General features: G+C 38.4%; 1 protein-coding gene across 1 annotated transcript in view; it reads left to right on the top strand.

The window, feature by feature from the left end:
* LOC131075969 (putative E3 ubiquitin-protein ligase XBAT34) overlaps positions 1-23,278 on the top strand; it is a 229,201-nt gene that overhangs the window by 87,159 nt on the left and 118,764 nt on the right. Inside the window, exon 3 of the mRNA XM_058012970.2 lies at positions 948-1,062. Within this exon, the coding sequence (XP_057868953.1) occupies positions 948-1,062 (115 nt within the window). The remainder of the gene's footprint in view (positions 1-947; positions 1,063-23,278) is intronic.

Below are 23,278 nucleotides of genomic sequence, written 5' to 3' on the forward strand. Positions count from 1 at the left end.
TGAATTGTTACCTTAGGTTCTAGGTGTTCACTATTGTGGTCACTCCTGAATATACTTTAGATGTTTATGATAATATTAAAGAATTCTGTTAGTCCATGATGTAACCTCAAAACATAACAATTTGGAACTGTTTATACATAATCAAAATTTACGAAGGAATTTGAAGTATTTTCTCTTCATGTGTCCTTGGTATTTTCTTTCTTTTCCTTCAGAGGTATTAGGCCATTATTTCCCATGAAACATATTTAATATACGTTCATATATTTCTCCACTAATTTTAATTTTAGCTTTCTAATTTTCACAGAGTATTTCTCATAAAATCATAATTTCTTTCTTTTCTCTAACTTGAAAAGGCAAATCACATTTTGGGACATCGTATGATTCATATCTAGAATTTCTAGTTATCTTCATTATTCTATTTTCTAAATGGCTTTCATACCCTAAAAGTCAACTTTTAGGGCTTTTTCAGTTGTGTGTTTCATATCTTGTTGTGATAAAATTAATCCCATCTGATCCCTTTTGTGAAATGTTTGTCTAATCTGGAGTAGTAAAATCCTGATTAAAGATGGTCATTTTTTCTAACCATTATTCGCTTTAAGAATTTTTCTATAATTGCTTGAGGAGAAGATTTGTTTATTATCTAGGGTAGGGTAATGCATTGCAGCATCAAGATGTTATTCTTTAATTGTTATGAATCTGGGCATTTGCAATGGCACAATGTTCAGCTACTATTTCCATTTTGGTTTGCTAGTGATTTCTAATCACTGGCATGGGATATGACAATAACATTATAGTCGATTAATTGCTCCACTGTTATGTCTTTTTTGTCTTTTGTATGTGAATACCTTTTTTATGATTTTGTTAATGTTATATTTCCTTTTTATCATTTTCTTTCTGTAATAATGCCAATCCAATGGATGTTCATTATATATGGTCTTTATGTACAGTGGATGGATAAGGAAGGAAGAACACCTCTCATTCTTGCGTGTACAAGAGGGGATTTGGTGGAAATGGCTTTAACATTACTCAATTTAGGTGCCAATATGAATTCATATCGACCTGGTATGAGTCTCTTGTTCAAACTTTTTAAAGCTCTTTCTTTAGAAGGAAATAACATTTTTGATGGGTAAAAAGATATTTTGTACATAAACATATTTTTTAAATCTTAAAGAGTTCATCTTGCTAAACTACAAAGTGATAATGCAATTTTGGTATGCATCCAAAGATCCACATAAATTTATATGGGACCTCCTTTCTCAGTCCTGGTAAAAATTTCAGGACTTTGGAATCCTATATGATGCATGCAGTCAAGACCAATTGTTGCAATTTCATTGAACCATTCTGTTTTTGATGGTGTGTTAGGTACTGTTCTTGAAAGTAATAGCTCTTCAAATGTTTAGAAAACCTATCTCCTTATTGCTTCTGACACTCAAGTTTTATCTCATAAATACTAATGTTTTGTTTTTCTATCAAATGATTTCTTCAAAATCATAGGATGGTCTTGAAAACTCCTTGATTTGGATAGTTTTCCTGTGGATAGCAGCTTTCCTCTTTGGACAAATACTATGTAGAATACATGAGGCAACTTTTCAACTTTAAATACGTGAACTGGTAGTTATCAGCTACTATTGATTTAGTGGTACGAAATTGGCTGAAGGCTAAGTTGCCAAAATCAAGAAATAAAAAATGCAACAGATCGGGCAATGTTATAGAAAGAGTTGGAGAGATTTTTGTAAGAAACAATTATAATTACATTTGCATGTAAAATCACAACCTTTATTACAAATTTATAATTGCTTCATCGATTTACAATTTCCTAATAATATAAACCTCAAGGTTGAAACATCACAGAGGTCACTATTGTGATTCACAATTTCACATACATTTATGAATAGTAAAAAATTGGTTCAAACTATCATGAAATAGCTCGCAATTGTTTTACAGCACTGATCTTCTATGTGCCACTATTATTGTTGTGGTATATGATAGCTTACCTGTGTTGCACATATCCATCGATTAGTAATATATTAATTTCTAGATTCTCCTTTTTTTTTGGTAGTCAACTTCATTAGGGATTTTATGTCATCTCAACCAAATGTTAAACAGGAGCTAGGTACTCAGCTGTAGGGCACTATTTTGTACTACATTCTTGGCTAGGTGGTTTTGGGTGGTAGTGGCTATACCATCATAACTATACTTCACTGTTTCAGCATTTTGCTCAATTGGTTATTTCAAATTTGTGTACAGCATCTATTGTCATTGGTATCTAGTGGAATCGATGTTGTTATTATGTTGAATTTGTTGTTGTGTTTGGATCTATGTAGCACCCTCCCTAGTACCAGTAACTAAAAGCACACAGATGTAAGGGTCAACAAAACCATAACTTGATTTTCTTGATAAAAAATACATAAACATGAAATATATTGTTCCTGATTAACTACATAAGTTTTTTAAGTGATTTAATATACCGATGTATCAGTCACTAGCTTGCAATCTCACAAAATTCGCTCTATTTACAATTTATATCTTTAGACGACCTAGGTCTTGTAGAGCATTATTAATTGATCTTGCATGCCTAAAACCATATGAAAATGACCCTCTCCTTTTCTAAAACAAATTTCAGATGATAAAATACATCATTGAAATCATTATGCTGGAACCCGGAAATCTTGAAATTTGGCCAAGTACTGAATCCAAAAGGATTTTTATTAAGTGATTGAAACTTGTAGATTTGAGTTTTTAATTGCATTCTTATCCTTTCACTGAATTATTGCAACACAAATGAATGCTATTATTCTAAGTTACTGGGTTCCTCTAAAAACCTCCTGGTAATTGTGTGGGCACGGTTCATGTTTGGGTCCAGTTCAGGTTCTCCATTGGGTTCGCCCCTAGGCACCTTGGGTTCCGTGTGGGATCTTCTATGAAGGACCCATAGGGAACTCAGGGTGCCTAGGAGGGACCCTAGGAGAACCCAAGACGAAATTGGGGGAACCGAAGTGCTGCCCAAAACAAAAAAACAGAAAAAAGTTATTGTCGAGTTCGAGTTTTTGAAAAAAGGGAGAACCAACTATATGTACACATATATATAGTTGAAAAATTTGGACTTGACAATCACTCAGTAGGCCCAAAAGTTTTGAAAACTCAAGACTCAGCAATAACTCAGCAAATTTATCGAACATTTGAAAATACATAATTTTTTAAAATATTCTTCAATAACATACATATATTATTACAGCCTATGGAAAACTTCAATATAAGTTTGTGATTTAATTTGAAATAGAGAAAGTTATTTTTCAATATTTGAATTTCTTAACTAAATTTTATGCATATTTTTAGAGAACTTCACATTTTGAATAGTAATACATGTCAAACTAAATCTAGATTTGAAAAACAATCAAGAACTTAGAAATACTACTAACATTATATCATTATATCGTATATTCTAAATGTATATTTCATTTTATAAATAAATAATATACAAATAAAGTGTATATTTAGAATATATTTGATAGAACAAATATATTTCTAGAATTTTACCGACTATATATGTCAAATTAATATAAAGAGGATAATGGAATGAATATATTTTTGAATAACAAACTTGTTCCATCATGCACTAGGTCGCACATTGCAATTATCCCCTTTATCGCATCGAAAAATGCTTTGAAAAACCTTTGAAATGTTAATATTTTTTGTGGATTGTCTTTTTTATATCAAGTCAAACGAGCTTTCAAATAATTTTTAGCAAGTTTTGAGGAGTTTTTGGTATAAATTGTGTGAGTTTATAGGATAAGGTGGCACCGAGTAATTTTGCGTGTGACTCGCCACCACATATGGAGAACCCATGAACAACCCGAGAGAATCAAAAGGGCTGTTCGAAAAAAAACAAAAAAAAAAGTTAATTTTTTGAAACATTTTTATAAGCAAAATAATGTCATATACATAATCTTGCCCTCAAGTGATAAAATTGTGAAAATGACGTGTCATGAAGGTTTGTGTCATTTCAAAGGCTTTAAGAAACTTGATTACAATTAGGGGTGATGAGGAATTGGGATCTAACTCTTAATTGCATTGACGTAGATGTTATTGTTGCACATCTTGCTAGTAAATATTTGTAGATGAGGCTGTTACTGAATTTTCATATTGATTGCAATTTAGTGGAAAATTCAAGTGCCAGGCAAAAGATTACAATAACATAAAGAAAATTCCAGATCTTTCAATTGTTTTCAATTTATAATATTTCATTCTTATACAATTGGAAAGATTAAGAGAAAGTAATCTACTGAATAAATGTTTCTCTCACACAAAACCGTGAGAGTGATCTTTATTTTCCTATGCAAAGGAGAAATACAAATTAAATAACACAAATGCATAGGAAAAGATGAGAAGGGAGCCAGCCATTGCCTGGGGGTATATGGCTGGCATAAGTCTGTTTTTGCTGGTGTAGGTCTGCATCCCCTGTGTCTTTTAGCCTCCAATTGTCTCTTGGTCCTGAAAAAGTGAAAAAGAAGCATGTGTTAGATCCAAGGGATCCAAGCAATGACTGATTATCTGCTAATCATGTCTATGCATTTATACTATTCAATCATGATCCTTTTTGACAGAAAAATAAGCATCAAAGAAAACAGAAAGGAAAGATCATTCTCATTGCATCGGAGAATCGATGTTTGCTTAATGTGCAGAAACAATCATAGAAACGGGACTCGCTCGAACTCGCCGCAAGTCCGAGTCATGCTCGCCGAGTCTCTGGGACTCGGACTCGGACTCGTCAAACTCGCCAGACTCGCCGAGTTGGCGAGTTTGGCTCAAACTCGCCAAACTCGGCGAGTCCGGAGCCCCAAACTCGACTACTGGCTGGGTTAGTAAAATGACAAAAAAAAACAAGATAGACTACGAGGGAAAACATCCTCATTGTCATCCACACATCCAAGAGATCAGAGTGCATAGAGAGCAAAAAGCAGTTAGCAGCGATGGCATTGGTGCACAGATTCGATCGCATTCACCGATATCTATCGAATGGTATCGTCTTTGTTCACTACAACCTTCGCCTGAGAATGAGAAAAATTAGGGTTACAACATGTCAGCCAATAGAAAAATAACACTCGACACCTTTATTAAATAATAAGTTTTTTGGCCTCATGGGGCGCTGCCCCTCGACCCCGCCCTGTATCGCGACAGGGAGCGCGCAAGGGGCGCTGCCCCTTGACCCCACCTTGGGGGCACTGCCCCCAAACCCTCATCGAAAAATATGGGGGGAAACTGCGTCAATAGAAGTAGGGAAAATTTAAGCTCCGAGTCTGACACTGATTGGATCGACCAAGTAGATATAGAGGCCGAGACTGTAGCCATGGCAGAGGAGGAGCGGAGAGCACGAGCACAAACAGGAGATTCAGAGGCAAATAGTGACACAGATGTTCTTGATGTTGGTGAGCATGGCATGGTGTCACGGGGAGCGGCTATGGTTGTCGAATCATCCAGGACCTACCTTAGACTCCTGCGCAGGGGGCCAGGGCGGGAGGGTGCAGGCTCCTCTGATCCATAGGCTTGTAGTTGTATTTACCTTTGGTATTTGTATGAAACATTTGATGATGATCATATGATGACATGGATTTTTTATTCCATGAGTTTTGTAATATTGTATACATTTGACAATATTTATATATCTATGTTTCTTATTTCCTTCAGCTACAATTTGCGTTTATGCTTATGTGATTGATGTATACTTGTGTATGTAATCAAATGAGCCGAGTTTGATGATCCGTTCTGGTTACCATTAGATCCGTATGAGGGAGCAAGATGTGGAAAAGACGGCCTTTCGTTGCCATTACGGACACTATGAGTTCTTGGTCATGCCATTTGGATTAACCAATGCTCCGGCCACTTTTCAGTCCCGCATGAACCACATCTTCAACAAGCAACTGCGTAAGTTCCTATTGGTATTCTTCAATGACATACTCATTTATAGCAAGACCTGGAAGGAACACGTGGGACATTTGGATGAAGTATTGGGGATTATGGAATCACAATCATTATATGCCAAAAGGTCCAAATGTGAATTTGGAATGACCGAGGTCCTATACTTCGGTCACATCATCAGCGCCCAGGGGGTACAAGTTCACCAGGAGAAGATTCAAGCCATTTTGGATTGGCCCCCACCCAAGACTCTCTCGGAGCTGCACGGATTTTTTGGTTTGTGCAGTTATTATAGAAGGTTTGTGAGAGGATTTTCACAGCTTGGGGCACCACTGACAGATCTGACAAAGAAAGGATCCTTCCATTGGAATGCGCAAGCACAACAGACTTTCGACAAATTAAAAGAAGTTATGAGTACGTGTTCGGTTCTGGCACTACCAGACTTCACTCGCCCTTTCATCCTGGAGTGCGATGCCTCGGGGGAAGGCATTGGAGCGGTGTTGATGCAAGACCGTCACCCCATTGCTTTCGAGAGCCGGAAGCTCTCGGGAGTTGAGCGATTATATTCCATCTACGACAAGGAGATGCTCGCCATCATACACGCACTGACGAAGTTTCGGCAGTACCTCATCGGAGCAAAGTTTGTTGTTCGAACAGACCACAATAGCTTGCGATACTTCTTGGAGCAGAGGGATCTGAATGAACGACAACAGATATGGATTTCAGCGGATTGGAAGGAATACCTGTTGGTTGAATACTCCAAGAACACTTTTGCCTACGAACTGATGGATGATCAAGTGTAGGATGACCGATACAAGGTGGTTGACGACATCATTTATTACAAGGACAAAATTTCTCTGGTACCCGAATCTAAGATGAAGGAAAAGGTTCTGAAGGAATTGCACGACTCTCCCTTGGCTGGTCGCCCGAGATACTTGAAAACCTACAGATAGATTCGTGAAAGGTTTTCCTGGAAGGGGCTTAAGAATGACATCCTGCAGTATGTGCGGGAATGCTCCACCTGTCAGCAGAACAAATCTGAGCATAACCTACCGGCCGGACTGCTAGAACCACTGCCAATTCCCAACCAAAAATGGGATAGCGTCTCGATGGATTTCATTACTGGACTTCCTAGAGTGCAAGGAAAGGATTGCATTTTTGTCATAGTTGACCGATTGACCAAGTATGCACATTTTTTTGCCATCCCCACAGGATATCAAGCAATTCAAGTAGTCGAGTTGTTCTTCCGTGAGGTGCTCCGCCTACATGGTTTACCGCGAAACATAGTTAGTGACAGGGATAGCCATTTTCTGAGTACCTTCTGGATGGAGTTATTTCGGTTGGCAGGAACCGAGTTATCGCCCAGCACGAGCTACCATCTGCAGACAGACGGACAGACCGAGATTGTGAACAAATGGTTGGAGGGTTATCTCAGGAACTATGTCTCAGCGCAACATGAGGCTTAGGTTCGCTGGTTACATTTGGGTGAACACTATTACAACACCACTTATGACATGTCGATAGGCATGCCACCTTTCAAAGCACTGTACAGTTATGAACCTTCTTCATTTGTTGACCGGGCATTGGGAGACAGTTGTGCACCGATGGCCAAAGATTGGCTTCAGGAGAGTTTAGACATCCTGACGTCTCTCAAAGACAACCTGCAGAGGGCTGACAACCAGCAAAAGATGTATGTTGACCGACACCGGATTGAGCGGAATTTTGAGGTTGGTGATCTGGTTTACCTTCGACTTCAACCGCACAGACAATCCTCCTTGAAGACAAGTGGTAAGGAGAAGCTGAAGCCGCGGTTCTATGGACCCTACAGGGTGGTTCAGAGAGTGGGTGAAGTTGCCTTCGAGTTGGAGCTTCCTGAGGGTTGTCGGGTTCACAATGTTTTTCACGTGTCATGTCTAAAGAAGGCCGTCAGGCAGCGTGTCACAGTATCCAGGGATCTGCCACCCATGGACGAAGAAGGGAAACTAATTCTAGAGCCGACGGAGATCATCGATGTCAGAGAAAAGAGGTTGAGAACTCGCACAGTCAAAGAGTTCCTCATACGCTGGAAGAATCTACCCATCGAGGATGCCACCTGGGAAGGCGAGCAAATTCTAGAGCATCCAAGTCTGCAATTGCTTGAGGGAAGCAATTTTTGGCCCAAGAGGACTGTGATGTCCCCGATATAATTAAATAATAAATCTTATTACCTTGTTGTAAGGCCCCAGATTTAATAACAAATCTTTCGGGCCCTTTTATTTAATTAGATTAGGCAAGTTTTGGTTGGTCGTGTCGGTCCATTTGTAACCCTTCGGGAAGTTTCCCGGAGCCCATATATATGGCCGTGTTAGTCATTGCAGTAGGTATGCGAATTCCTGTTGGAGTTCTGGTTACTACCATTTCGGAGGTGAAAGACCCTCCCTATTTGGTACTTGCAGTTTCAGTGGGATTCACCTCTCACCCTATCCTGCCTTTGTATTTGTTCCGGATCTGGCAAATCTTGAAATATATCATTGCTTACTTTCTCCAGTTGCGTATCTGTTAATTTGGATTTACATGCATAAGGGGAACTCATAATATTCCGAACCCGTTACTCCGGAAACCTGCCACACAACCGCTGCAGTTCACCAAACCTCGGCATCTTTACCCAATCCTCACCACCGTATGACCTTCACCGTACACCTTCAGCACCACCGCATGACCTGCTCTGCACCACTGTACGACCAGCCCTACACCACTGTACGACTTGTCCTGCACCACCGTACGACCAGCCCTACACCACCGTACGGCCTTCTTGGTGCTACCGTACGACCTACCCCTGCACTACCGTGCGGCCTGTTGCGCCACTGTACAACTTCCTTGACCCTACCATACGGCCACACCACCGTACGACCTTGCTTCAACCCCACCGTACGTTTGCCTCCCTCGCTGGTGCGGTCAGGGAACATTACATATTTATATATCTATGTTTGTTATTTCCTTCAGCTACAATTTGCATTTATGCTTATGTGATTGATGTATACTTGTGTATGTAATCAAATGAGCCGAGTTTAATGATGTTATTGTGTCTTTAAGGTGTATTCAATAAAGGGTGCCTGAAACAAGTTTTAAATCTTTAAAAATCTCTAAATTTCTTGAGTTTTTCACTTTCTAGAGTCCCAACCGAGTCTGGAGCCGAGTCCTGAGTCCGAGTCCGAGCCGAGTCCGAGTCCCGTTTCTTTGGTAGAAACAGGTTAAATCAAAAACTGCAGATTTCAAGTTTCATGTATGAGTGGGATTAAATGAGGCTCCCACAAGGGTTGAGCCCAGCTCATGGAAACTATATGACTGTTCAGAGGAGAGTGTTTTGATATGGTTGGTCCCAAGGGGGCTGGGAAGACTACCTCCATTAATGTGATGATTGGACTTTCAGCTACTACTTCACCAACAGTGGATTCTCAGATACATACAGGTTGCAGTAGGCTTAAAAAAGGAAAATGTGCATATTTTGAGATTTCTTTTCAGAAAGAGCATATGCTAGATTATATTTTCAAAACTCTTTTACTACAGAGCACAAGCCTGCAGTTGCTCGATTCTGCAAACAATGTGGAGATGTTAAGGCTGTTCTGAAAGATAATTAGTTGAAGTTGGAAATCACTGAAATGAAACTCAAAGTTTTGTGAAAAAACACAAGCAGTTATTCATGGAAACTTACATACTGGATTAATTATGGTTATGTTCAGCAATGAGTTTAAAGAATCATTTACCAAGATAAAGGGTTTAGAAGTGCGGCAAAATATAATCAATAAAGTACTGAAACTGGCTAATGGTTGGCGACAAAGTAGGAAAAATGCTGGTTCTGGTCAGGAAAACCTTATAAATGAATATGCAATGTCAGGTTTATATATAGTGTGGACCACTGATGTTGAACGAGAAGAGGGAGTATTCCAATTATTAAAAATATGGAATGTTCTTACCCTGGTAGAAGTTCCTACCCTAAGACAACGCTTGGAAAATATTTTCAGAACATATACTCCAGAGTACATTGTGCGGTGCAAGGGAAAGCTTTTGGGGATGGAAAAAACAGTACTGCCAAGCCGATGGAAGGATGATCCTGGGTTTATTTGGTATAGGTCCCTACAGCAACCAGAAATGGTTGAATCTCTTCATTGTGAAGCTCTTGATAAGGAAACTGTTACATTGGAGCATGCTAAAGTTGATGAAAGCTTATTACTAATGAAGTTCTATTCTTTGTCTTCTGGCATTGCCAAATCAATTGTTAACAGCCAAAGATGGATCAGAAATTGACCTTCAGTTTGAGGTCAATGAGGAAGAATCACGAATAATCAGGTTTCCAAGAAGTTCATTTATTCTTGGACGCTTTGGTACAGGGAAAACAACTGTACTTACAACTAGACTTCTTCAGAAGGAACAACAATTCAGTCTTGCTACTCATGGTTTCTCACAGGAGAATTAGACAGAAGTAGAAAAGCAAAATTGCGAGGAAATATTTGCAACAAGAACATCTTGATTCAGCAAAGCTTCGCCAAATGTTTGTCACTATTAGTCCAAAATCAAGTAAAGCTCATAAACCTATAAAACACTGCCGAGATTTAAAGGGAAAAATACAAAAAATTGCCAAGATTTCAAACTAAAAGTGTAGCTCGAAAATACCTTTTTCGATTTTGCAACTGAAAGAATGCCACGATTTATGAAGAAATCCCTGCGAATTCGAAAATAGGAACAAACCGGTTGAAGCCGTGGACAACTGCCGAAGGAGGAGAGTTAGCTCTCAGTTTACATTCCTCATCTCCCTGTTCAAACCCTAGCAGTGCGGCAGAAACTCTTCTACAGCGGTGAAAATGCAAGAGTGAATGATAAAAATTAGGTTTTACTGCCGCCTATATCCCCTTATCTCGCCTTTTCCCATTTTTGTGGGATTGCATTTTATTTTTAACAATGCAACTAATGCATAGTGGTAGAGTCCCTAGACTCCCACTTATGAGATGTCATGCCTAGTCGTGGGGAGGCTTTAAAACCCCTAAGTCTTTCAAAGACTTATTAAAAAGTCAAAGATGTAATTAATTATTATGTTAATGTTGACTAAAATAAACTTCTAGCAACATTAACATAATAACTAATTATTAAAATTAATTAGTTTTGCATATAAAAAAGAAATTTCCTATCATCATATCCTTATGAGGAAATTATTATTTTTGCATCTTTATAGCCTTTTTGAATTCAATACTTTTCACCCATAGACACATTGAAAATTGTAAAATGAATATTCTAATTGGATAAATTATAAATCCAATTAGTATTTATTATAGTTGCGTCTTAAATATTTATTCCCAATATGCATATGGAAGAAAAATATTGAACTCAAAGAGGATGGAGTTATCTCATGAGTTTCGGGTCAGATTTGGGCTTAAGGTGCAGTTATACATGGGTTTGTGCCAGTTCTCTAGTAGTTGAAGCTTGATTTTGAGTGTCACATGGGTCAACCTTCAGTTGACCAAGAGTTTGGGCCAGATTTCACACATCTATGCAAAATTTGAAGCCTTTTTTGGTGGTTTTCCTTCTCTGCTCGGATTTTGAGATCTTTTGAGTTGGAGGTCACTCTAGTTCACCTTCAGTTGACTTAGAGTCATCTTATCCTTGCATTTAGAAGGCCTTTTTGTATAAAGGGAAAAAGCATTTCATTTCTGAGGGGTTCTGGATTTTTATTCTCAAGCTTGGCAGAGAATTCTTTCTTGTAACTCACATTACAGTTCTTGACAGAAAATTCAATAAAATATCAGTTTATACCTTATATTTCTGAGCTTATTATTTGATGTGTGATTGAGAGTCATTGTCATATTGTGTTATTGATTAAATAACCTTTTGGAATTTCTGTCTCATGCATGAATCACAGGTTATGCATTGTGATTTATCAGTTAATTGTTTGAGAAAGTCATTTTTTCCTTTCAATTTTTTGAGTTAAGATCCTTTGCATAAATCATTTTTGTGATATAAATCAAAGGTGCTTTTGAGTAAAACAATTGATTTTAGAAAGCTTTTTTGTCATTTTTCAGATCAATTTGGTGTATCACTCTACTTAAGTTATTAGTTTCCTTTCCATCTTTATTTTTTTTACCTTCTCCCTTTTCCAGAAAAAGCTCTTTTCCCAAAGTTTTATTTAAATAGGTGATCCATCATTATTAGGAACTGGCCTATCCGGAGGTCCAATCATCCCAGTAGTTTACCCACAAACTCGTGATTGTTCCCATGTTATCCCAAAGTGTTGAGTTTTAAGGACTTAGTTTTCGGGTGCACTTTTGGGCCTTAACAGAGGCAACTTGTATAGTTAATGGCTAGAGAAAGTAGCATTGTACCTCATTGTGGCTCAAGTGAAATTGAACCAAATGTTCAGCTTTGATGCTTTTGATGAAGATCATTAAATATTGATTGTAATTTTTAGTGTGTATTGACATTTGACAAATCATTGAATTGTGAACTTATGAGTATATTTATTTTTGCAAATTATTAGCTATTTAAATATTTTATTATTGGCAATTATGAGTATCATTGTTTCATATTCTAAAAATTTTAATACTTACATACGTATGTTGAATAACAAGGTGAAGAAAGCTTGCAATAGGAACTTAAAACAAAGTATTTGCAAATTTAAATCCAAGGATTAACCCTTAGAGAAAGTGATTGCAAAATTAAAGAAAGAAAGAGAGAACCATAATATAGTAAACACCAGATTTACGTGGAGAAACCCCTAAGGGAAAAAACTCCACTACAGAAAGAGAGGCAAGTATTTTACTAATCCAAAGTGAGATTACAACAATGATACACTTCTTTAAATTACTTTGTAGAATCTAGCAGCACCCTATTGCCTACACAGCTAAACTAAACTTGATACAAACACTAGAAAAAGGTCCCAATTTATAGAAACTTGTGGGAGTGAATACCATTGTGGTATCACTAAAGAACATGCACCAAAACCACTTGGAAAAATCAAATGCCTACCTCCCAAAATAGCCACTTACAAATGCTCTTATGACTGTCATAAGGCATCTTGCCAATTTGGGCACCTATGGAGCAAGATAGCAGTCTTTTGTCATAAATGTTGTCATAGTTACTCCTGATGGCTGTCATAACTGGCATACATGCACTTACAACTCCTTGCAAGTGTCCAAGCACCTCAAAATAGGAGATTCCAAAGGGGACGCCTAGCTATTTTGTCCTATTCCTAGAGGACAAATAGTAACAATAACTGTGTCTTTACATGAGCTCTTTCATCACTGTTGGTTAAACGTTTTCACCTCTTATGGGTAATTTAAAAATAAAATTAGAGGCCCAAATAATTAAAAGATTTACATGGTTGATGGTACCTAAATCCTAACATTCTCTCACTTGACATCATACATTGTAAATTACACCCATAGAGATACATAAACATAAAATTAAGTATAGTGGTTATGGTCCACGACCTTCCTACACCAAGATAATTTATTTGTGGCCACTAGCTTCGTAAGAGAATCTGCAACATTATTTGAAGTGTTAACTTTTTCAATCAAGACCTATCCATTCTCAACCATTTCTTGTACAAAGTGATACCGAAAGTCAACATGCTTAGTACGAGCATGATACATAGGATTCTTGGCCAAAATTATGGCACTTTGATTGTCACATTCGATCCTCATTGTTTTGCAATCAAAACCAATAACATTACCAAGTCTCTGTAACCAAACCGCCTCCTTAGAGGCATGTGTAGCAACCATATAATCTGCTTCAACAATGGACAATGCAATTGTAGGTTCTCTTATATTCATCCAACTTACCACTCCTCCAAACAAAGTAAACACATAGCCTCTAGTGGACCTTTGACAATCCAAGTTATCTACCCAATTTGCATCAACAAAACCCTGTATGTCCAATGACTTATTGTTGTGGCCTTTTCACACATCGCCTCATTGCAAACAAGGACCCTTTTTCCTACTTTCCGTGTCTTGTTAGTTTAGGGTTTCAGTGGTAGATGGCGAATTTGAGCTTCTAGTGCCCGAGTCTCGAATTTTGAAGTGTGATCATGCCTAAGTGTTGTTAGGGTTTTTGAGTTTTGAATAGGATCAAGTGCATGTAAGATGTTAAATGTCTAGGTGATCGTATTTTTGTCTAAGTGTTGATTTTTGAGTGTGAATGAGTTTTAAAGTGTCCAAGTCGGTGATATTTTTTGTGCCTAAGTGTTAAAAGGTCCTTTAGAGGTTATCATCTTGCTCCTAGGAGGTAATTCAAGTCAAATTTGCACTTTATCCCAATGGAATCCTTATCTTCTCGCTCAAATTTTGATGAATTTAGCCATTTTATGATGTGTAATGATGAAATTTAAAGTGTCCAAATGTTTTTGAGTGGGTAAATCATTAAATTCTCAATGAAAATCCTTGTTTTAATGGTCTAAGGGTCTAAAATCCTGATGAGGGGTGCTTTTCCCCCTAAATTTCCGATGACCCATGATTTTCCCCCACTCAAAATCTTGATGGAGGGCAATTTTCCACTAGGAGGCCAAAATTTTGACTAAGTGTTGGAATTATTCCTGATGACCCACGTTTTTCCCCTGGAATGCAGATGAGTTTGATCTGGATGAAATTCTTTATTCTGATGAAGATCGATTTTGACAGTTTATGATCAAGATTGATGGATTTTTATGCAGATGATTGTCCTGATGAATGGCGAATTTCTCCAAGTATGACTTTTGATGAATTTTCGATCTGGATAATCATCCAGATGGGGATCGATTTTCCCCCAAGGTGAATTTTTGGACTTAAGGAGAAAAATGAATTGATTTTTGGAGTCCAGATGGGAATCGATTTTCCCCCCAGTCGTATTTTGACGAGTTGTGATGATTTTTGATGAGGAATTTTATCCTGATGGAGGTCGATTTTCCCCCAAAGAGCAATTAAGGTGATTAATAATGATTTTTCATTTGGATTTTTATTGAGATATGGAGCGATTTTCCCCCAGGTGACCAAATTTGGTGAAAATGAAATAAATTTAATGCAAGTGGGCCCAAATTTAATTTTGTTTTTGCATTTGACGACGATTATTTAATTATCAAAAACAATTATTTAATGATTTGCAATGATCATTTAATAATTAAACATTGTCTAGATGCAAATCGATTTTCCTAGGCAAGCTATAAAGGCAATGTTTTATCCCACATTGCTTGTGTGGTGAAACATCAAGGTGAAAACATGAATAAGTATGCTTGCCCAGCAATATAATATTATTATATTTGCTGATGTGATTGATTGAAGGCAGCTAAGTGGATGATTGAAGGGTTTTTTTTCTTTTTTTCCAACTAGGCGATTTTGGTGAAGTGTCCATTGGACACCATTTGAGCTGAAGTGCAAGTTAGAGGGCAGTTTTGTCCAGCTATACCTTGGTGCTGCCATTGGAGAGGAGATTACAGCGATTTTGGTGGTCATTTGGCCACATTAAACGATTTTGCTTGGTGGCGCCATGGCTGGGAATGCCACGATTTTGTTTGGTGGCTGGTCAGTTCACCTTGTGAGGTGATTTTTGGCAATTTGCTAATGTTTTGATCTGAGTTTGATGCCATTGCTAGAGCTTGCCTGGACACCATTGTTTGCTGGAGATTTAATATTCAGACTTTATTTTCACTTCCCAGCCAACTCCCACTTAGGCGATTTTGTCTTAAGATCATTTTGGGAGCATTTTGAGGGCATTTTCAGAGTTCACTGTTGTTGTTGCAGGTCAGGAGCACCATTTTCAGTTTGTCTTCAGATTTGGGGTCTCATTTCCAGCCCTCCATACTTGGGCGATCTTGTTAGTAGATCATTTTTAGAGATTTTTGGAGCCATTTTCTGAGTGTACCATTGCTGGTAAAGTCTGAAACTTCATTTTCAGACCTATCTTCAGACTTATTTATTTTTACCAGCCACTTATTCTTGCCCAGATTTGACCATTTTCGCATTGAGGAGGTAAATTTCATCAAATATGAACATTCTACATGGCTGCAACCTCGTTAAGTGACTGATTTATGAATATTGCAAGTTGTCTTCAGACATTGGGCAGACATTGAGTTTGGAAGGGTGTCTTCAGACATGTAAGAGTGAAAAATCAGACTTTTTACACCCTTTCAAAGGATTTCCAGATTTTGTTATACTCTTTTGACTTTATTTTTGATAATTTTCCGAGTATACAAAGTGTCTTCAGACTTAATTTTTATCAGACCTCATTTAAGTCTGAAAATGAAGGTTTCCTAAGGGTTTTTATGAGGGTTTTACACCCTATTCATGTCAATTTCATTCTATTTTCGGAATTTGTGAAGAATATAGATAGAATTTCTGATTTTCATTCCTAAATTTGTCTAGATCAGAAAAATCCAGAATTAATTCAATTCTGAAAATAGGTTGTCAGGATAATTTTCCAAGTTATTGATTGCGAGTTTCATACAGTTACCATGTCTAAAACCGGGATTGGAGCTCGTAAGGAGCAGTTGAAGATAGTTCAAGAGGAATTCTATCCGGATTCCCAATTGTCTTCCTGATGGAAAGGAATCACAAACACAAACATGGAGTACCTGAATATGGAGCGGATGCGGCAGAGGATGTTTGGAGTGAAGAACCAGGTTTTTTCTCCTACATACGCCAATATCATGAAGAGTGGCATTTACCACGCCGCTAGGTTTCCTCAATCCATACACTGCAGCGAGCTTATTTTGGAATGCGCAAGACATTATGATCCACTTTCTAGGATGATCCGGACTCCCAAAGGGATAACCTTTGCCTACCTTGTCGAGGATGCAATTACTGAAGTATTTGGAATTCCTAGTAGTGCAAACATGAAAGAAAGAACGAAGGATGAATATGAAACAAAGTACAAATTGAAGGCAGATGCATGCAAGACTGTTGTGAATAATGAATGGATGATTGAGCCAAGGCCTCATCATTCCAAGGTGCTAAAGACACTAATTTGTACAGATTTCAAAGAGGAATATAGTGATTTGATATTCCTACTCAATTGAGTAATGGGAATGTCGCAGGGTGCCTTGTTTGGAGGATGGATATTTTACTTTATCTAGGATTGTACAAGAGGAACAATGATCAATTGGGTGAAGATTATCAACAACAATCTGGATTTTCAATTAAGGAATGTGGAGAAGACTAAGTCATTCAGCATGGCTTCCTATCTTGTATACATACTTGCAAGATTTGTCACATACAAAGGATTAATATGCATGGGAGAAGTCGGGAATGGACCAGGACAGTATAGAAGTTATGAATGTTATCCACAACTTGATATACATGGAATTGAAGACTATAGGAGGGTGAATGATGCTTTCACCATGCATATTACAAGGATGTTGTAGGAAGTAATACACAAGAGGTTGTCCAAAGTGGCAACAAAGTTAGTTGAACAATATAGATCATGGTATGTACAGTTTCCCACCTTCACATACCTTAGGATTCAGGGATTCAGATCCGAAGCATACAAGCTTCCTAGGTATCCTACAGACAGAATGATCCTACTTGAGGTGGTGAGACAACTTCTAGAATTCGATTTCATCCAGAAGGAGAAGCATAGAATAGGGGTGACTTTTCCTATTGTGATAGGGGAAACTTTGGAAGCGTTTCACACTGTCGCTGCAACTAGTATAGTGATTGATGAGATTACATTCTATCGCCTTGGAACTTACAAGAGTAGAGACAGATTTGATTTGTATAAAAATGTTGAAAGAATTAGAGGAGAAAGATTCATACACAAGGTTGACATTGAGGGTTACTGGGCAAATCTAATGGATGAACAAGCGGTAAAGAAGAGGATGTGGTCCAGGATGTCAGTGGATTTCATAAGAAAATGTGAACTCTTTTTCGTTCCGGATCAAATTGTGGATGATAGTGATCATAAGCATCCGCAGTATGAGAATGAAATGAAGAAATCTATCCTTTTGCCTAATTGGTCACAATTAGAAGTAACAAATTTGAATGTGCTTATGAGAGATGTCATTTATTTCTCTAGAGAGTGGGTAGACAAGCAAATGAACAGATTGATAGATATGGGCATTGTCTTCACTTATGAGAAAATGAAACAAGAGGAATCCTCTCTTGAAGATGATCAAAGAACAATTAGTGATGTGAGGATTCATGCAGATGAGGAGAGTCATGCTCCTAAACGAAGGAAGAGTGTTCGTGGAGAATCCAAGATGAAGGGGAAGGAGATAGTTAGTCAGCAGTCAAAGAAGAAGAAGCATAAATCTAGCACTCCTTTGTCTCCCCATAGTTCCCCATCAATGAAGGAGGTAGATGTACTAGAGAAGAGCAAGGGACTTGGACAATGCTCCAACACAATAATTTTGCCAGAGAATATTTAGGAGCTACATGCTACGGCTAGTCAACATTGCGGCATGAAGATGATGAGCAACCGAGATCTCCCACTGTCCAGTTGGAGGTTAGTTTGGGCAATAATATTTATGATTTGACCAAGGACAATGAGGATGATGATGATGTTATCTTAGCATTGAGGGGACTTGACCAGGAATGTGTCTTGATGATGGTATGGAAATGTCCACCATCCCTAATTGGTTGCTGCAAAGCATGGAGAAAAGTAAGAAGATGGTAGAGACATAGCCTATTGATGACTACTTAGCCAGGAGTAATAAGGAGAAAGAACCAAAGAAGGCTAAGATGCTTTCCAATATAGCTAGAGATGAGATTGGAATGTGGATTGCACAGGTGGTTGTCCCAATTGGTAATGTGACTAGAAATGCAGCTACTCCTATGGATTTCCAGATCACTTCGATTGCCCTTGGACGAACTACAAAAGAGAAAGAATTCTAAGAACTTGGTGATACAATTAGGGTAATCAATGTAAGGTTGGATAGGGAGATAGAGAAGAAGATTATGTATCAGGAAGAGAACATCAAACTTAAGGAGTATATTGCAAGGATGAGGCGTGAGGATCCCACCTTTGTCTCACCTATCGTAGTTGACTGTGGACTTCATTTTGATCATGAGGTAGCGAGGAATACGCATGCAGAGTTTGGTAAATGGATTGAAGATGTAACAAAGCAGGTAGATGATTTCCTTACTCAGTTTGTCCAGGCATTTGACAGAACATCAATGCTTGCATTCGGGATGCAATACTTAGAAGGAGTTTGGGATGAGTTCCAGCCTATTCAGGAGAAGACCATTCCCCACCTCAGAGTACTGAAGAAAATTCCAATGTCCATGTTGGTCCAGGAGAGAGTTGTGCATGAGGGAGATAGATATGATTTCCATGGTTGGTATTGTTCATTGGCTATGTGGAAATCTACTTATGAGCATGCACGAAGAGATTGTGCAGAGATGGAAGGATTGATTCAGGAAATACAATCAAAGATCCTTACATCCATTGAAGAATTGTTAGGGGTAGATGTTTGTGCTTCCAGCGGTCTACACTTAGAAGAATTGAGAGATAAGATGAAGTTCATGTACTTCAGCCAGTTGGATTCTTTGAAGAAGAATCAGATTGATGATTTGGTTTCCCTATTGATCCATGTCCATAATTCACAAAAGCTTAAGCCGTATTGGGAGAATAATTTGGATGCTTGTTTCGATGTGTTGGATGTGATTGATGCGCAACAAGAGGCTTTGCCTAGCATTACCATGGAGGAGTTAGATTCAGTTTTGGCTAGATTCTTGGAATATGCTTCTAGAGAGAGGAATGCAAGCCAAAATCTTCTAGAAGATTCCCTACTTGATGACTAGGCATCATCCTATTGGATCATATGTTGGTGTTCACCTTTTGATGTAAACCGTAATTAGGGCAACTTTAGGGTTGTGTTGACATGATCTTGGCCCTTGATTTTGAATGAATCTTGGCCATTCATTTCTTTTGAGGCTCTATGTAAACCTGTTGTGACGTATTCACACATCGCCCCATTGCAAATGGGGACCCCTACTTTCTGCTTTCTAGGGTTTGCTTTTTAGGTCTTTTAGGTTCTTGTCTATTGACCTTTTGCATTTGAAGGGTCGCCAAGGGGCTCATTAGGGTAGCAGGTTCTGCTTGAGTCAGGTGAATCTCCTCAAGTGGTTAGGTCAATTGAGTGATTAGGGGTAATTTAGATTATTCCTAGGGTGTTTTTTGTGTACTATCCGATCGCACTTCAAGTTGCTAAATCAAACCTTGGTTGAATGCATAATGTCCTCCTAGGTCCCATCCCTTACATCAAGGACAGAGCAAATTCGCCTTGAGAAGTCTGGAATGTCATCCTGATCCTGAAATTTGACTAAGTCTAGAAAATTGAAGAATCCTCCAAAAACTAGATTTTGCATTATAACTCTTGGAGGTCGGAAACCACTCCCAAACATCCTGACAACTTATACTTAAATGTTATATTCCATGTATGAATCCTGATGGAGAGACTAGCAATGTCAAATTTCGCTCCTGACCCTTCCAAAGGGTCTAGAGCGAATTTCAATTTCGCTCCTGACCCTTCTAGAGGGTCCTGAGCGAATTCCTCTATAAGACACTCTACATTGCCCAAAGTTATGAACTAATCCATGTCCCAGGTATTATTGAAGGCAATTCACTTGTTTGAATGCAGAAATGTGGGAAATGGAGTCAAAAATCAACCCAAAATGCAAATTTCGCTCCTGACCCTTCTAAAGGGTCCAAAGCGAAATTCATATAAGACCCTATTTCTTCACAAAATCTTGAACTAGATGCCATCTTGAGGAGCAAATTCACTTGATCATGATGGAAGGAGGCCTAAGAAGTTATATTCAAGCCAATGAAGGGAGGAAAAAGGTGAGAAATGAGCCCAAGTATGAATTTTGCTCCTGACCCTTCCAAAGGGTCCAGAGCGAAATTCACATAACCTTCATTTTCTTCCTTGTCATGGCCAAGTTTTGGATTTCTAAGGCATGGTTGGTGTGACCTTGAGGTGTTCTAGCCTTTGAAAGAAGGTTTGAGGCGATGAAATGATGAAAATCAACCTAGAATGGAAATTTCGCTCCTGACCCTTCCAAAGGGTCCAGAGCGAAATTCTCCATAAACCTCATTTTCTTCGTTGTTTAGACTAAAAGCCTTGTTCCTTGGACATAGTAGGGGTAAATGGACATGTTCTTGGCTTAGGAAGAGAATGAAAGCATTGAAAAGTAAGGATTTTGTCCAAGATTGGGAATTTCGCTCTTGACCAACATTTTTAGACCAACATTTTAGTTGCCTGGGCATATTTGGAAGTGGATTAACATGTCTTTGCGTTTTGAAGTGATGGGATGTCTCCATAAACTTCATTTTCTTCCTTGTTTAGACCAACATTTTAGTTGCCTGGGCATATTTGGAAGTGGATTAACATGTCTTTGCGTTTTGAAGTGATGGGATGTGAAGGAGTGAAGGATTTTGTCCTAAAACTTGAATTTCGCTCCTGACATTCCAAAGGGTCCAGAGCGAAATTCTTGAAAACACCTATTTTCCCCTTGGAGAAAGTCAAATCCTTGGTTTTTATGGCCTGGATAGGAGTGGAGTGTTGTGTCCTTACCTTTGAGGTGGATTGAAGTTGAAAAAATGAAGAAATGAGCTCAAGAACATGGATTTCGCTCCTGACCCTTCCAAATGGTCCAAAGCGAAATTCCTAAAATCTATTCTTTCTTCCAAATTTTGTGTCGAGACAAACCTTGATCAAGGTGAAATGAGTTTTGAGATACCCCTAGGCATGCCTTTGAATGGCTTGTGGCCACCAATAATGGAGATTTTGAGCTAGAACTTGAATTTCGCTCCTGACCCTTCCAAAGGGTCCAGAGCGAAATCCTAAATAGGTCCTGTCCCTGGCCATGATTTTTAGTGAAATTCTCCTTTCAAGACATTTTGAGGTCAAACAAGTGTTGTCTTTCTGAGAGGGGGATCCAAAGTTGAGAATCAAAGGAAAGCAAGGTATGAAGAATGAATCTAGGTGAAGGAAAACAAGCAAATCAAGAATTTCGCTCCTGACCCTTCCAAAGGGTCCAGAGCGAAATTCTTAAATCCTCTATTTTGCTCCAATTTTGCATCGAACCTAGTGTTGATTGGGATTAGAAACATCTCTAGGTATGCATTTGAACAAGTTGTGAAGATTTTGTCCTAGAATGCAAATTTCGCTCCTGACCCTTCCAAAGGGTCCAGAGTGAAATTCCCTATAGGTCATGTCCTTGGCCTAGGTCCAAAGCAAAATCCTCTTTTTGGTCTGTTTGGAGGTCTAATCAATGATGTCTTCAGGAGAAAGCGATTCAAAGGTCAAGAGAAGTTCAAGGCAAGGAGATGATGAAATTTGAGCTAAAATGCAAATTTCGCTCCTGACCCTTCCAAAGGGTCCAGAGCGAAATTCTTATAGGGCCTGTCCCTGGGGAGGATCTTGAGTGAATCTCATTCTAATGCCTTTTTGTTGATGATTTAAGGTAGAAAATGCTATGTGAGATAAATATATCATGTGTACTTAATCATCTTTTGGTTTGTTTTGCAAGTGGAAGAAAATCAGGCCAGGACAAGGACAACCTATTCTAAACCCATCACCATCAAGGACGTTCCAGATGCATAAAGGAGGACTCAAGGTGTTTTGAAGCATTGGAAGATTTCAAGTGTTCGAGGAATTGCAAGCTAGCCTCAAGACCTCATTCTACCACATGAAGAAACCACATGATGACAGAGAAGAATGGCACTTCAAGGCGAGGTATGCTACCAGAGAAAGAACACTTGACAATGAGGAAGCCTCATCAAGCATATGGGAGTCAAGGAGGTACATCATTCATCACATCAAAAGACAGAAAAGAGGTCAACCAAGACACAGACGTCAGACAAGGTGGCATCCCAGTCATTTTTCCTCTAGTTGGATTGGTCCACCTCAGCATGTCCAAATTCAATGTACCTAACTCATCGGGGATGGCACAAACTTCGGTGTACCTACCCCTGCTTCCTATTGGTCCTCACTCCTGGAATGTAATTTTCTCATTGGCTAAGGAAGTTTGTTATAACAAACCCTAATTAGGGTTTCTATCCTTTAATCCTAGCCATTGATTCTAAGTCAATCAGAGCCGTCAATTTGTAAAGGGCTCTCTATATAAAGCCTTGGCTCCTCATTTGTAAGGGTTAATAGTCAGAGAATAGTTAGGAGTTAGCAAAAGAGAGATAGTCAATAATTAGTAGCTCAATAGTAGATAGCATTTTAGAGTAGAGTAGAAAGAGAAGGCAAAGATTGTTGCCAAGAGATTGTTGCAAAAGACATGTAAACTTCATTGAAGGAATGGTGAATTCTATGTGTCGATTCTACAATTTGCATGGTCTCTATACTTCTCAAATTTATTTTCATGTTATTAGATGAATGGAAGAAATTTGTATGATCAATGGTGAAATTTCTATATCCATA

This window comes from Cryptomeria japonica, chromosome 9 (genome assembly GCF_030272615.1).
Source record: "Cryptomeria japonica chromosome 9, Sugi_1.0, whole genome shotgun sequence".
Lineage (NCBI taxonomy): Eukaryota > Viridiplantae > Streptophyta > Pinopsida > Cupressales > Cupressaceae > Cryptomeria > Cryptomeria japonica.